At 35.3% G+C, this 16,789-nt stretch overlaps 2 protein-coding genes across 3 annotated transcripts; one reads left to right on the forward strand and one right to left on the reverse strand.

Annotated features, from left to right (window-relative positions):
- Positions 1-734: 734 nt before the first annotated feature.
- On the reverse strand, positions 735-4,079 carry LOC130950932 (protein SMAX1-LIKE 3-like). Of its 2 annotated transcripts, none has more exons than XM_057879535.1 (3): positions 2,784-4,079; positions 2,484-2,688; positions 735-2,234 (listed from the first exon to the last, which is right to left on the reverse strand). In XM_057879535.1, the coding sequence occupies exons 1-3, from the start codon at positions 3,995-3,997 to the stop codon at positions 969-971; spliced, it is 2,685 nt and encodes an 894-aa protein (XP_057735518.1). In that variant the 5' UTR covers positions 3,998-4,079; the 3' UTR covers positions 735-968. The 2 variants fall into 2 exon arrangements, with proteins under 2 accessions (XP_057735518.1, XP_057735517.1); XM_057879534.1 differs by having other exon boundaries at positions 735-2,237.
- Positions 4,080-6,875: 2,796 nt separating this feature from the next.
- On the forward strand, positions 6,876-9,733 carry LOC130950051 (uncharacterized). The gene is made up of 4 exons (XM_057878615.1): positions 6,876-7,236; positions 7,811-7,892; positions 7,998-8,803; positions 8,904-9,733. The coding sequence occupies exons 1-4, from the start codon at positions 6,876-6,878 to the stop codon at positions 9,731-9,733; spliced, it is 2,079 nt and encodes a 692-aa protein (XP_057734598.1).
- Positions 9,734-16,789: the final 7,056 nt, after the last annotated feature.

Here is a 16,789-nt window from a genome sequence, read left to right on the forward strand (position 1 = left end):
ATTCAAAATGTGGATTCTACCTTTATTAATTTCTCTTTCATATTATTAAAGAAAACATATATAAACTTACTTCTGTACTAATTCACCTAAATAATAACATCACTTTCAGCAAACATCATAGTGGGGGAAATATTTAGTACACTGTCATGCATGCATGTGAATATGTGATGAAATTTGTAAGGACTGGAGTTTTAGTGATGAATTTGGTGTCTAAATTTTGATATCTAATTTATTAAAAATAGTTAAAAATTATTATATAATTTTAATAATATAAAAAGAAATAATTTTAAAATATTGAAAACTTATTTAAAACAAAATAGGCAAGTTCAACACCAAAATCAGCACCAAAAATTGGCCCTGGAGTTTTATTAAAATTTTAATTTGTTTTCAATAACACAATGCAATCTTTTGTCGTATAATAAAATTCATATCACAATAAAGGACATGAATGATAGACTGATGGTATAGAGAAGTGCCACATACATCTATCAATTTCTTCTGCTTTTTTTTTCTCCCTTTAATATTGAATGTTCTTTACTATATATTGCATAATAATGAATGGATCATCATATATAAAAAAAGGATGAAGAAACTTGGTTAGTCTAGGTAATAATAATTAATTAACTAATAATCATACTGAGGAGCATACTAATTAAATTAAATTAAAGTTTGCATTAATTCAAAAAGATTGAAGTACATCAACATATACACATACATACAAAGAGAGACTCATTGCTAAATATACCATTTCCCCATAACAAAGCTTGAAATACTACATAAGTTGTATCTATCTCTAACTAAATTAAACAAAAGCTAAGTGCAAATCACTTTTTTTTTTTTGCCCCACAAAATCTGTGTAACTGAAAAACATAATAAAACAAGAAAAAAGAAAGGTAACACCCAAATTTGTCATAGGAGGATAATAATGTTTAATTATTATTTCCATGCATTATTATTATCCTATGATATCATGATAATTCTTGTTCACTAAAATTAATTTGCTTATCAACTAACTCTAAGATACCAATAATGTCTCCACCTCTAGAAGCATCATCTTCAATGGCAATATTCAGATCCAAACAAAGGCTCATGGAACTTTTCTCCTCCATCTTGTTATCATCATCATCACCATTCTCTTTCCCTTTGCCTTTGCATTCATCAGAAGAAGAACTGAAGAAACTTTCGCAGCTGAAAATGACAATGGCATCCTTGAGAGGAACAGATTCACAACCAGGAAGCATCAAACTACCACTCTCGATGGCTTTCTTGATACCCTTTTGGGAAAAGTTATCAACTTGATCCAAATCTTCCATGAAGAACACTCTATGAGGATTCTCATTAACTGCCTCACCAAACCTCTGAAGATAACTGCTTCCAAACTCATTCCTTGGCCTCTTCTTCTTATTGCAGTGTTTGGATTCATCAGTGAGGAAATTGCTCATGGAAATTGTTACAAAGTTAGCATAAGATCCAAACACAGCCTTAGCTATCTCCTTTGAGACACTCTCCTTGGCTTGATTTGAAGAATGGTCCAAACCCAAGAACACCATCCAAGTCTCTTGCTTCTCTTCTTCTCTCTTCACCAATCTGTTTTTGTTGCTCATCATTCCTGATCTGCATTGAAGGATGGTGCTTGCAATCTCATGAACAATCTTGCCTTTGTTGTGTTGTGGAAGTTGAAGATGAAGAACTTTTCTGTCCAATGCATCAGAGAGAATCTTGAGATTCTCAGCATTGAGTTCTTTGAACATCTGAGTGCTGTCTAAGCCTTCAACTGCTTCACTTGAAGAAGCTGAGTTTGGACTTGAGTTTGGATTTGACAAGAGATCTGGCTTAGGGTGGAGGGCATTATTGTCATTGTCATTGTTATTGTCTTCTCTATGATCTGGCATGAACATGATGAGGTTGTTGCCATCATAGCAACAATTTTCATCACTGCCATTTTCAGTGTATAGTAACTCACATTCTCTGATTGGTTCTACTTTTTCCTCAGTGGAAATGCTTATGATTGGCCAGTTTATTAGGTGCTGGCTTTGGTGATGATGAGTGTTGTTAGATTTTGCTAATAATTCATGTGATGATGAAACAGAAGTTGGAGATGATGGAGTTGATGAACCAAACAAAACTGGTTTTTCATGAATTGATGATGAAATCTGTCTCTTGTTGTTGTTGTGAACTGAATTGCAAAATGAGTTCCATTTCTTGCACACTTCCTTAAGTCTTATTGTATTTTCCTGCTGCATAAATAACAAAAGAGAATCAAAAATTGTTTTTTCATAAATATAAAAAATTTAATTTTGATATATAATATTAGTTCTTTTAGATGCATATATAAAATTATTTTTTATACTCGAAGTATATTAAAATTAAATTCATATAAAAAATAAAATATTTTATATTTTTTTTTATATAAAATAATAATATTAATAATATTTGTTGATTTTTTGAATCTAAAAATGAAGTAGCAAAAGGTATATACAAACCTCATCTTCTATTATGAGAATTTTGTCTTCTTTTTTGCAATTTTGGAGCCATGTTGGCAAGGTGGTAGTAGTAGTAACACTGCTAACTTTTCTGCTCACATTATTGGTTATGCTCTGAGCTTCTTTTTCAAAATTTAGTGAACAATCTCTACAGCAAGTTAGGTTCTTGAATAATGCATTGCTTCTCTCTTGACCTTGAAAATCACTGTAATAATTAAAACAACAACCATACATTAATTAATTACAACAAACAAAATAAGAAAATAGAAAATAGAAAATATAAAGAATATAATAATTTACCTGTCAAAGTTTAAAGTTAGGCTAAGGCTTCCAACAGGAATAGTGAAAGGATGAAGCTCCCAAATAGATTCCAAAGAAGGATGAGAAATCTTACACTTCATGTAAGTCTTAAAGCTTGAAATCCCCAAAAGCCAAACCCTACTACCATTATTATTCTCACACACCAATTTCTTGATCTCCATAACCATATGCTCCAAAGAACAATACAAGTTCTTTGAAGATTCATCAGAACAAAAGGTTGACCAAAAGTCAAACAACCATTTGAGATCACCCAAGTAGAGAATAAGCCCTCTCCCAACATAGCTCCTCACAAGGCTCCTAATCTCCATCATCTTGTTTTCAACCTCTTCTTTCGAAATGTTCCTGAAATACATCAAAGGAAGGCTCACAAATTGAACATACCTTAACTCCATTGGAACATTCCCAACCTCGAATTTCTCCATCACTCCCTTCGCTACTCCTTCAACATTGCTTAAACTCTCTCCCACTATCACTGTGTTCCTTCTCCTCTTCACCAACTCATTCAACACACTAACCACCTCATCATCATCATTTTTGATGAATAACTGACCAAAAGGTCTAGAAGACGGTGACACATTGTTGTTATTGCTTCCATTACCAAGAACTTGTTGTTGCTGATGAGGCCTTATGCTGCTTTCCTTGGACTCTTTCTGTGAAGAAACCTCCATTGAAAGAGCTTGTTCAACCCTAGCTTTGATAACTGTGCTTGAGAAACCAGCTTCTCTCATGACCCTACTAACGCTAGGGTCATCAAGGATTGAGATTATGAGTTGCTCCACCTCAATCTTCAAAGCCAAGATGTGTTGTTGTTGCTGCTGTTGGTTCTCAATGGATCCGCGGCGCTGGTGAGCCTGCGCGCGCTTGAACGCCGCCACCAGCGCGTTGGACAGCGACGGCGTCGAAGAGTACTGGTGATGAGGTGCCAATAGTGGGCTTTGAGTGGACGCCGGCAACCGGTTCAGTGCAACGTTGAAGCAGAGCTCCAACGCCTTGCACTGAAGCGGGTGCGAGTGGCACTGAAGGCAAGCCTTCCTTAGAAGGCCTGCAGATGCAGCCAGCATGGCGCTCGCGACGTGAAGAGGAGTCACTTGTGCGTGGCCCCTCCTCGTCGCGAGACTAACTGCCTGCTTGACAACAGTTGCAGCTTCAGGCGTGAGAGCCTGAAGCTGAATACTGCATATTCCTCCTCTCATATCTCTTTGCTGGCAAGAAGTGATAGTAAATAAAAAAGTTTAGAAGAATTTTGAACTATCTAGAGAAGAAGTGTTAATGGGGTTTTTTTCATTTGTATTATTATTATGAAGAGAGGGTGCAAGATGGATAGATATATATTGTGAGGGTTTTGTGCCTTTCTTGTTAGTGAGGGGAAGTTTTGGCTTTTTGTATGAAAGTGGGATTTGATTGCTTTATCTTTCTCTATTGATTGTTAGATGTAAAGGAATGTGGATTATCAAAAGCTTATGGTCAGTGTTATTTGTGGGAACTATATAAAAGAATTTAAATAATAATGGAATAAACCACTTTTGTTAAGAATAAGCTCCTTAAAAACCTTGATGATGGGAAAAAGAGAGAGAGAGGGAGCAAAAGAGAAAGTGGATAAAAGGGAAAAGGGAGGGAAAGAAGGGAAGAGAAAAAAGAGAGAAAGAGAGAGAGAGAGGACTGTCTGTCTGTTTGAATGGACAGGAAACTATGGATACTGTGTTTGTGTTTGTGTTTGTTGAGTGAAGTGAATGACTGTGGTTTGGTTTTTGTAAGTTTTAAGACTTTTCCTTTTAACTCTTCTCGAGGGAGTGAATGAGGGTCCCAATAGGGAATAATTCCTTGAATGATTGATGGAATAATGAATCACACAATTCTCACTCAAAATTAGTAAGTTCTTCAATGTTTTTCTAGTATATATGTATTTTCTTCTTTTATATTCATATTAATCATAAAAATATATAGTAGAAAATCCTATAACAATATTTTTTTGGTTAAAAATAAATATAATGTATAATACATTATAAAACTTTTGGTAGATACATCATTGTATGAAGAGATACATATAATATGTTTATTTGTAAGAAAGATATTAATTTTTGTGTTTGCATTAATTGTGAACTCTATAGTTTCTCTTCACAACATTCTTTTCTTGATTTTTTTTTCAAGTTTTCCTTATTTTCCTCATTTTTCATCTAGTGTTCAACGTTAAAAGTGAATTTATATAATAAATAAATTATTATATATATTAAATAAGGAAGTGTCAATTCAAAGTTTCAAACTTTATTTATCATTAAGTGAGTAATTAGATGAGTAAAATAAGTGCATTTAAAAAGAATTTATTTACTTTAATTAGTGATAATAAATAAAGAAAGATAAATTAATAAAAAAGTGTCAGTTGCTATGAAAAAATAACATAACTAAACATTAATTGTTCTTGTTCAATAATTAAGTTGGATTAATCTAGTAATTAGCCTATTAATCTGTTTAAGCAAATGTAGAAGTTTACTTATTCATGTCCCAAAAAAGTTGTCTTTCCTTCAACATTTTAATGATCAGAGTCTAAATCATGGTTTTCTGTTGCCTGAAATTTTGAGGGTAACATAACATGAATTAATCATTGAATTGTTGGTTTTTTTTATTTTACGGAAAAATAAAATTTGTTGGGAGTTTAGTAATGCTGTGATTTGATGATAATAGAACAATGTGCCTTTCATTGGCATTCTCCAATTTTATTTTTGATAAAAAAATATTTAAATTTTCGGAATATATTTTTAACTAGGTAGCAAAAATAAATAATCGAATTTGAACCTTTTACGCTTTTAATAAAGCACTTCTATTTTTGTAACTGAACCATTTTTCTTTAAGGGAAAAAAAAAAGAATAACAATGGCATCCTCCCTCAATCTTTATACAAAAATTTCTCTTTAAGTAAGGTAGAAGGCAACTATATCTAAGGAAAAAAAAAAAGAAAAAAAAAAAAGGGAAAAAGTGAGGTAGAAGAGTTTAGGGTATAGAAGGGTATACGAGGTGAAAAAATATTACGTATAACTCTTCTTTTTTTTTTTTTTTCTGAACCAAAAATAAAAAGATAGATCCTAGTTTGAATTTATGATCTCCTTAAAATTTCTTTTACTTGGATTATTGAATTATATGTCCGCAAAATTAATCCTGCAATCTAACAAACTAGAAGGCACCTTGTATCTGTTACTTTCTCTATAAAATTTAATATTTTTAAATAAGGACATAATTTTTAGGCTGAGTTTTTTAAATATTAGGAAAAGGTGTGTGTTTCTCTTTAATATTTTTTTTTGGGTGAGTTTAACACTGCTATGGGAGAGAAATGGTTTTTTTTTCAGAAGATACAAAACATTGGAGACGTTTTGTATATGATTTAAATTTTTTTAATAAATAAAATCAAAACGGCACTACCGTTTTGTTAGAATAAATAATTAAAAAAATAAGCATAGCTGAAAACGGCATTGCCGTTTTGTGTAGGAGGCAAAATTTTTTTAATTTAAAAATAGAAAACGGCGGTGTCGTTTTGTATAGAAGCAAATTTTACCGTTGAAAATGATCAAAACGGTGGTGACGTTTAGTACAAGTATGAATAAAAAAATTTAAAATTAGCTATATAAGGCATGCTAGTGTTGTGCGGAAAACATCTTGAATAGAGTAGAAAATGAATAACACAAAGTTATTTGCCTTCAAATTTCCAGAAAGCTTAGAGTTCTTTCTTCTTTAGCAGTTGAATTTGTTCTTACTTCTTTAGCTGTTCTTCATTCTTTAGCAGTTGAAGTTGTTCTGCATGTTGAGTGAAATAAGTTGTGGGTAAATGTAATAAGTGTATAAAATGGAGAGTTATGTTAGTTTAAAAATATATTTCAATGGTCAGATTTTGTATGATACACATGAAGGTGTGAGTTTTTTGTGTGAGAATCCATGTGTTATTATTGTTCCTTTTTCAATAACATATGAAGGACTTAAGAGTGTACTCTGTCAGAGTGTAGGTCAGCAAGGCCGGAAGAGAGTGACCAGTATTTTATATAGGCAGCCTGTGTTAGTATTTGGTGGTTTCGTTCAATTTCAAGTAATGCACGTGGCGGATGAAGCTAGTATACAAGGAATGTTTTTGACCTACCATCAAACTAGAGCACGAGCCTCACTCATCGAGTTATATGTTGAGTTCGAAGAAATTGAAGATATTGATTTTCCGGAACCTAATATAGACTGGATGGGTTATAATACCGAAAGTGATGAAGAGTTTGAAGGTAATTATGAAGTTGTTGGTCCAACTGAAGATGTGGAAGAAGATGATATATCAGTTGAGGGAGATGTAGCAGATGTTGCTAATGCACTAGTGGATCAACATCTATCAGGACAGCCATCGTTTATGCATACTTTAAATCTTGATGCCATGCATATTCCAGAATTTCCTGAATATGTCAATAGAGGTAAATTTATTATTATTATTATTATTATTATTATTATTATTATTGTTGTTGTTGTTGTTGTTGTTGTTAGGAATATTTGAATTATTATTAGTATTGTTACGTTGTTATTATTATTATTATTATTACTAATTATTATTAGTCTTTTTATGAAACTGAAGTTACTATTATTATTATTATTATTATTATTATTATTGTTGTTGTTGTTGTTGTTGTTGTTGTTGTTGTTGTTGTTGTTGTTAGGAATATTTGAATTATTATTAGTATTGATACGTTGTTATTATTATTATTATTATTACTAATTATTATTAGTCTTTTTATGAAACTGAAGTTATTATTATTATTATTATTATTATTATTATTATGCAACGGTAATTATAGAAATTATTTTTATTATTATTAGTATTATTGTTATTATTGTTATTATGCGTTAGAAGAATTATTTGAGTTATTATTAGTATTGGTACGTTATTGTTATTATAATTAACACTAATTATTATAAATATTATTATTAGTATTATTATCTAACGGAAGTTATAGAAATTATTATTCTTATTTTGTTTTATCATTCGTGCAGTTCCTACTGTTGTCGTAGATGGTGAGTTCGTCGTTGGAATGGAGTTTAATTCTAGAGAAGCTGTGATTGCAGCAGTTAAAGAGTATACCATTTAGAGGGGCGTCGATTATAGGGTGTATGAATCTGAACCGACAACATTTTATGCTAAATGCGTACATTACGGAACAAGTTGTGATTGGCTTATCAGAGTTAGTCTTATAAAAAGACAGTATTGTTGGGTGATAAGGAGGTATGACGGTAGTCACACGTGCATCAGATCTACTATCTCTCAAGATCATGCCAAACTGGACTCTGGTACAATTGCAGAAGCGATAAAATCATTGGTTGAAGCCGACCCATCTCTAAAGGTGAAATCTGTAATTGCTGAAGTGCAGTCGAAGTTCAACTATACAATAAGTTATCACAAAGCATGGTTGGCCAAACAAAAAGCAGTTGAGAAAATATTTGGTGGGTGGGAAGCTTCTTATGAAGCTTTGCCGACATGGTTTGAAGCAATGGTTGCAAAAGAACCATCAGCAGCTGTTGAGTACGAAACTGCATATGCTTACCGAGGAGATGAGTTGGTTGAGGATCTCAGGATTTTGACGCGAGTCTTTTGGGCTTTCTATCCTTGTATTAAAGCATTTAGAAGCTGCAAGCCGCTGGTACAGGTAGACGGCACACACTTGTATGGAAAATATAAAAGGGCTCTTTTGGTTGCAGTATCACAAGATGGAAATGGGAATATCGTGCCTCTTGCATTTGCCATAGTCGAGGGTGAGACCGCCGATGCTTGGCACTTTTTTCTTAGCCATCTACGAACGCATGTAGTAAATCGAGATGGTGTTGGTCTTATCTCTGATCGACACGAGTCCATTATCTCAGCTGTAGGTCGTAGTGATGGAGCATGGCAATATCCGAGGGCTATTCACATGTTTTGCATCAGGCACATCGCTTCTAACTTCTTGAGAAGGTTCAAAGCGCCAGGATTGCAGAAGCTGATTGTCAACATAGGTAAATAAATTATTTACATTTTATGCAGTTTGTGGCCGACGGTGAAAAGTTAACAATAAACTTATGGTATTATCTGGATTCCGTTGTTCTCTTATGGCAGGCTATTCTAGAACAGTCCGTGAATTCAACATGTGTTACGAGAGATATTGTGAGAGGGGTGTGGCTTACAAGCAGTGGCTCGACAATATTCCTCGATCACAATATGCCTTGGCATATGATGAGGGACATCGCTGGGGACACATGACCACTAACCTAGTGGAGTGCATTAACGGAGTTTTGAAAGGAGCACGTAATCTTCCTGTGACAGCCCTTGTCAAGGCAACTTTTTACAGACTTAATGCCTTGTTCACAAGGAAGAGGGCCGAGGCTGAGGCTCGTATAAGTGCAGGTCATTTATTCTCTGAGTATGCAACTGAGAAAATCCAGTCTAATCAAACGGCATCAGGAAATATCCAAGTTAATTTATTTGATAGGCAAAACGAAGTTTTTGAAGTACGAGAGATGCCCAGTGGTTTAGAGTTTGCAGTAAATCTGCGTCTAAGACATTGCGATTGTGGTGAGTTTCAGGTCGATCGAATTCCTTGTCGCCATGTATTTGCCTGTTGTGCAAACCAGCGCCTAGATTGGAAGCAGTATGTGCATGAGGTATATACAATGGCAGAGATCCGAAAGGTGTACAGAACCCGATTCAGGCCACTAGGAAATCCAACAACATGGCCTGTGTATCAAGGACCACGACTAGTACCAAATCCTCACCTCAGGCGAGTGGCCAAAGGTCGTCCTAAAAAAACACGCTTCTTAAATGAGATGGATGTGCGTGATTTACGTGGTCCTAGGCGTTGTAGACTTTGTGGTGGTGAGAGTCACAGCCGAAGTAGATGCCCGCATCGTGGAGGAGCTAGTGCTAGTGGTTCGGCTCCGAATGAGTAGTTGTCAAGTTGGCTAATTTTTTATTGTCCCATTTATGTTATTTACTCTTGTATTCAGTTGTATCCGTGTAACTCAGTTGCTCTTATCTTTAGTTGTATCCATGTAATTGATTTAATCTCTTTTTTAGTGTTGTCCATTTAACTTGTTTAGGTGATATTCAGTTGAAGTTTGGTTCTTTCAAGTCACATTTCACACAATTCAATAGTTAAAGTCTTACATTTTTAAAAAAATTCGGACATAACCTCTTCTAAAAATGAACTTAACCACCCTTTAGGGTTCTTTCAATCTCAACAATTCATCAACCATGTTCACAACTCTCTAAACCCTAGTGTGCACTATCATTAAACAATAGTCTCTCTATATATGCATAATAAATATTAGTACAATGGTTCATTTAGAGAAAGTTTTCTTCATGTTTCTTGCCATTTTGGAACATCCTTTCTTCACCCTCTTTTTAATGGTTGACGGAGACCATCTAGAGGCACTTTTACGAGCTGGGTCAATCCTAAGGTCATATCCTTATCCTGGGCACCTGAATGATAACAAAAATTAGCGCTGGTCAATACTAATGTATCGATAATATGATACCAACCCTAATCAAGAAACAAGGGGTGAATAGCAAACCTAAATCAACAGCCAAAAATAATTTAACACAATACTATTACTATATCACTAAATAATATCTCATAAACATAAATATCAATCACATTTAATGCATAACAATCAAATTACCTGCACCAGCTTCGTCAATCATTTCATCACTTGTACGCCCTCATCAACCGCATCAGGAACTAAACCAACTGATCGACTTCATGCTCCCCTAAACTAGTCTCCTCAACCGCATTGTCAATCTCCTCATCTCCTTCGGGCATAGAAATCCGTGTCGGAGTCTGCCGACATCCAATCCCCCTATGGACACTCCTACCAGAATCAACAGAGCTCCTCGACATAGAGTACTCAGAAAAGGACCGCGGTGGACGGCTCGCATCCAAAGATAATCGACCAGGACCCTCTTGAGGCACCGGCACCTGTACAGGGTCCTGGGTAGAGAATAAATTATCTACCCATTAAGATGACTCAGGACCCTGAACCCAATCAATAATATGCCTATACTGTTCCTCATCATGTGTCGATGTCCCTAGTATTTGTGTCAACGAATAGTACGGTGCCTGGGACGGTATGTATTCCTCGTGCATCGTAGAGGGCTGTGTGTATGGCTGTATGGTAGGCTGAGTGAAATGTTGTGCATATTCCTGTGAGTATGGTGGATATGATATAACAGGCTAAGTGAAAGGTTGTGAATATGATGGTGCGCATGGTGGGTATGCATATGCTTGTGGATGTGGTAGGTATGGATATGGTGGGTATGTATATGGCTGTGAATATGGTTGTTGATCTTGCAGTGGTGGGTGTTGTTGCTGAGTTGGTTGCTCTTCTTGATGTGATTGCTCTTGCTGTGGTTGTTGTTTTTCATTGGCATGCTCGGAGAGACGCAGGTGATGACCGAAACTACGAACATACCAGTCCATGTACTGCTCAGAAGGTTGATAATGGTCACCATGTGCACCGGTCAATACGGATGCAGGACTGTTTAACCACTGTGAGATCCATTTTTCGTGTTCTACGCCCCAGTTCTTGTTTTTGGGTCCCGTCAGCACTATGTTGTGGGACGCACCGAGTTTCATTGGTTCAACTGGCGAGTCTTGATGAAAGCCAAATTGTCTTCTGACCCTATCAATGGGATGCCACTCCACAGTCTCAAAGCATATTAAAGGCACAGTCGCACTCCATAGCTCTGCACCATCGTTGATCTCAAATGGAATAAGATGTGGCGCAATCCGATTGGGACTGTATGCATCCCACACAAACTGTAAAAAACACATTAAATCTCAAAGTTATAAATGAGCAATCAATTTTTAACAATCAATTTTTAACATCAAATCTAAATGAGGAAACACATACCCCGTCCGGAGAAAGATTGTCCAATCTTCTCCTGACATCAGCAGTTGTCCAATTTTTATACTGCTCGACAGCTGATTGATAATCATTCCACCTGGCATATTGCAATAACTCATATTTTTATAAAAATTTGAACATAACCTCCCTTAAAACTGGACTTAACCACCCTTAAGGGTTCCCTCAATTCATAAATCATTTCAACCATCAACCACTCACCACATCAAATTAAATCATAAGTCATTCATAATATCAGTTACTACAGTAAAAATCACTAAATCCATATCTTAGCTAAATTTTACCTGCGAGCAAGTGGAAAGCTAGTATCCATCGGCAGTGGTCCTATTGATGGCATTCGTAACCATGCCCATACAAGGAGCAATGGCATAGGACCATCAATGTCCTTGCAATCATACCTAGATGCCCGACATAAGGATCGATACATGTGTGCAAGGCAAGCTGAACCCCAACTAAACTTGTGAATCTGAGAAAAGTCACGAAGCAACGGTAAATACTTCCAGTGCACACTGATTCCAGACTTGTCACTAAATAAAGTTGTTCCAAATAGACACATTATGTGACATTTTACATAAATTTCCCTACTTACTGCGTCAGTCAAATGTTGGCGCCGCTTTAGGGTGCGGAACCATGCTAGCTTGACTCCGCTCCTCTATGGTCGTTCGGGCCAGAAGCAATACAAATTGGGTCATGCACGCATTTTCTAACCACTTGTGCTGTGGTCAGTTGATCAGTAACTGGCAAGCGTGAGTTCGGAGTCCAAAAATCATGGCAACGTCCCCAAAGTAATCGTGCACTCGCCATGTGGAAGATGGAATGTGTGCGTCTCAGGCCGCTACCTTTCAAAATAGTGCGTCTATAGTGGACCGTGAGACATGATCCTTCCAATCTGAGATATATGATAGAATCGCTCTCTCTGAGTGTTCTTCCACCCTAGCATCATATGAGCTATTTGGTGTAAGTGTCTTAGTGTGCAAATTTCTTGAACCCTGATAACAAAAATAATAACTAACCGTCAATAACCAGAACTAGTCAATATTACTAAACTAATACTCGGTTTAGTAACAAATATAATTAATAATTACTAAAAATTTAAATAATTTATAATTACTAATTGAATTATTCATTATTAAGCATCACAGTACATACAAAAATTACTTACATATATAGAATGTCGAAGATATTCTGATATATGCTCGTCAGCACGTGTGGTGTCACGTTTTCCCATTTTGTCTTTACGCTACACTAAAATAAATAAAAAAATTACTTATATACTTTTTTTCTTTTTTACCAAAAATAATAATAATAACTCTTAATCTATTTACTAAACACATATCCTAAGAATTACTAATTATCCGATCTAAATATGGTTTCTATTATTTTTAATATATATTGCAAAAATGTCTAAAATTACTAACATACTAAAATTTAATACAAAATTTTGTTTTCCAATAATTAAATAAAATAAAAAAACGTAATGGTATATATATATATATATATATATTAATAATTAATAATAATTCAATTTTATTATTAAAAACTTCACGCACTACACATATAAATAACTAAAAATTTAAACTAATAAAACTAAAACACCTAATATTTATATAAAAAAATTTAAAAAATAACCCATGCTCATTAGATAATAATTAAGACTATATTTTAGTTAAATTTTAACCTAAAAACCTAAATCACTAAAAAAATTTTATCCGAATTAAATAAATAATTCTGTTTTGAAATCAATTATTTTAAATAAAACTAAAATTATTAATTTTTTTTGAGTAAAAATTAAAACAAAACTAAACAAAAATTCTAAAGCGGCCTTTCCTTTTTTTCACATAAATTATATAAATTCAAACTAAAATTAATAAAAATTCTGTTTTTTAAAAAAAATTAATTAAACAAATTAAAATTAAAAAATCTATACAACATTCAACGAATAATATACACTAACGATACGCTAACAATTAATATTATTTTATAATTATAACTATAACAAAGATATATATTTTTTACAACTCCTAATCAAGAACTAATAATTAACTTATTCATCTACGTAACCAAAAACTATTTAAAAATATTTATACTATTTTTTTTTTTTGAGTTCAAAACAAATACCCTAACTAACTACTAATAATACGTTAAATTACTAACCTTTTTCTATCTTTGACTGTTGCCGTTTTTCTTGTTGCGGGAATGTGGGGCTGCCGTTTTTTGTTGTTGTGGGGATGTGGGGTAAGTAAATGGTAACTTCCAGCTTCTTCAAACAAAGTGGATAATGAAAACTATGGCCTGAAGAAGAAAGAATGAAGGAAGAAGAGAGTTGGCATTTTCATTAATCGTGTGGGAAGAGAGAAGTAATTGCCACGTGTTGATCATGCAAAACAAAACGTCGGTGACGTTTTGATCAAAACGTCAATGACGTTTTCCACATAACGGCGTTGACGTCTTCCTTGCAACATTTAACGACTCCCATAGCGACGTTAAATTCCCCTGTTTCGTCATTTTGGTGGGTAACACCAACTTTGACCCAATATTAAAAAAAAAATTCTAATTTTTAGTTGAAAAAATAATATAAATGAGCATTAGAAAGAAAATAGTGTGTCTGATATTTTTTTTGGGTCACATTTATACTGTTTGGTCGAACCTTTTCATTGGTGGAAGCTCTGCAATCTGAATGTCACTATGACAGTGGCTGTATAAATTGGATTGGCTTTGAGGCCCACATTTCTAACAGCCCAATTATGCTTCAATTAAATACTCCTTCCATTTTCATACCAAAAAAGAAAAAAGAAATTCACGTTTTAGATTTTGTTTTTGGTTTTCACAGTATCCTTCAACCTAACAACCTAACAGACCAAGGTAATTTGCTGTGAATTTGAGTTTCATTTAAAAATTTGCTGTTAACCAACAGGTTGCTACATATATAAAGCAAAATTTGAACTCCTGACCTTTGTTTAAGCGGACTAGTAAACTGACTACTAAACCAATTCAAGTTGGTTAAATGTGTTTTACATCGGGAGAGTCATTTTGACCCTTTTGTTACATTTAAAACTTAACTCCGCCTATGTTATACTTGCGGTACATAACCGGTCCCAAGCCCGGATAAAGGAGGAGGGTTGTGTTAGGTCTTCGGCAACCAACATAAAAATATAGCCGAACCCCCATGACATGAATCAAAGACATTATTGCGTTAAAGCTAGGTCGTTGCCGGAAGCAACGCGTATGGCTCGAGTACGGTGTCAAAGCAAGAGCCGCTGCATCGGTGCCCGGATGTAGTTAAATGAGCAAGGGTTCTCGCGTTTTCGTGAACGGACGAGGGTAAATAAGCTAGTTCACAAAGTAAAAGGTAAAGGTCGAAGCGACAGAAGGTTGAGATTTGGGACATAGAACATAGGCACTCTAACAGGAAAGTTCATGGAGGTGGTGGACACCATGACAAGGAGGAAGATTAACATTATGTGCCTACAAGAAACGAAATAGGTTGGTGCAAAGGCTAGGGAGTTGGATACTTCTGGCTTCAAACTTTGGTATACAGGAAAGGTGAAGAATAGGAATGGGGTTGGAATAATTGTGGATAAGCAGTGGAAGAGGGACGTAGTGGATGTCAAGAGGGTGGAAGATCGGATCATCTCTATCAAACTTGTGGTGGAGGGAGGTGCTTTCCATGTGATTAGCGCCTATGCACCGCAAGTGGGTTCGAACGAACAACACAAGATAAGGTTTTTGGAGGATCTAGAGAGTTTGGTTCAAGGCATACCTTTGGGAGATAAATTTTCTTAGGAGGAGATTAAATGGCCATGTTGGGAGAGAAGTGACTAGATATGGGTATTCACGGAGGCCATGGTTTCGGGTGATCAATGCCGAGGGTAAAACTATTTTGGACTTTTTTTCAACCTTTGATCTTCTATCGCAAATACATGTTTTAAAAGAGAGACGAACATCTTATAACCTATAAGAGTGGCATGACAAGCTCTCAAATCGACTTCTTCTTGTTGAGAGAGTCGACCAAAAATTTTGCATTAACTGTAAAATTATTCCGGGAGAGAGTTTGACAATACAACATAGGGTGCTCGGCATGGATTTTCGCGTTGAGCAAAAGTTGAGAAAAGACATTACGAAGAACCCAAGGACGGGTGGCAGATGAAAGGTGAGAACAAAGAAAACTTCCTAAACGGGTAGAGAAGAGGCAAGTGGGATGGAAACGGAAGCGCGGAAGAGATGTGGAAGGAGATGGCAGAAGTTTAGAAGAACAGCAAAGAAAGTTTTGGTGAATCTAAAGGAATAGGACCAAGAGACAAGGAGTCCTGGTGTGGAATGCGAGTATACAAGAAAAGATAAAGATAAAAGGGAATGTTTTAAAGAGTGGTCTTTATGCCGCAATGCAGATAATTGGGAAAAATATAAGGCGGCTAAGAAAGAGACAAAAGTGGCTGTAAGTGAAGCAAAACAAGAGCATGAGGGTCTCTACCAATCTTTGGCACAAAAGAAGGAGAAAAAGGTATATATAGAATCGCAAAGAGTCGGGAAAGAAGAACGAGAGATTTGGATCAGGTAAGTGCATAAAGGATAAGGATGGAGAGGTGTTGGCCCAAGAGGGAAGATTAATGAAAGGTGGAAGAGTTACTTCTACGAGTTATTTAATGAGGGACAGAAGACTCTTCCGAGTCTTGGTCGATTATGCACAAGGGAAGAAGATCAAAACTTTGACTACTATCGAAGGATTCGAGACTTCGAGGTAAAAGAGGCTTTAAAGCAGATGAAAAATGGCAGGACAGTAGGACCTGATAATATCCCGATTGAGGTTTGGAAAGGTCTTGGAGAAAAGGCATCAACTAGTTAACCAAGCTTTTTAATGAGATTTTAAGGTCAAAGAAGATGCCTGATGAGTGGAGAAAAGAGCACCTTGGTACCTATCTACAAGAATAAAGGGGATATACAAAGTTACGAAAACTATAGAGGGATTAAGCTTATGAGTCATACTATGAAGTTATGGGAAGAGTGATAGAACGGAGGTTGAGAAAAGAGACAAGTAACAGAGAATCAATTTGGATTTATGCCAGGAAGATCTACCACTGAAGC

The sequence above is a fragment of the Arachis stenosperma genome, chromosome 9 (genome assembly GCF_014773155.1).
Source record: "Arachis stenosperma cultivar V10309 chromosome 9, arast.V10309.gnm1.PFL2, whole genome shotgun sequence".
In the NCBI taxonomy this organism is placed as follows: Eukaryota; Viridiplantae; Streptophyta; class Magnoliopsida; order Fabales; family Fabaceae; genus Arachis; species Arachis stenosperma.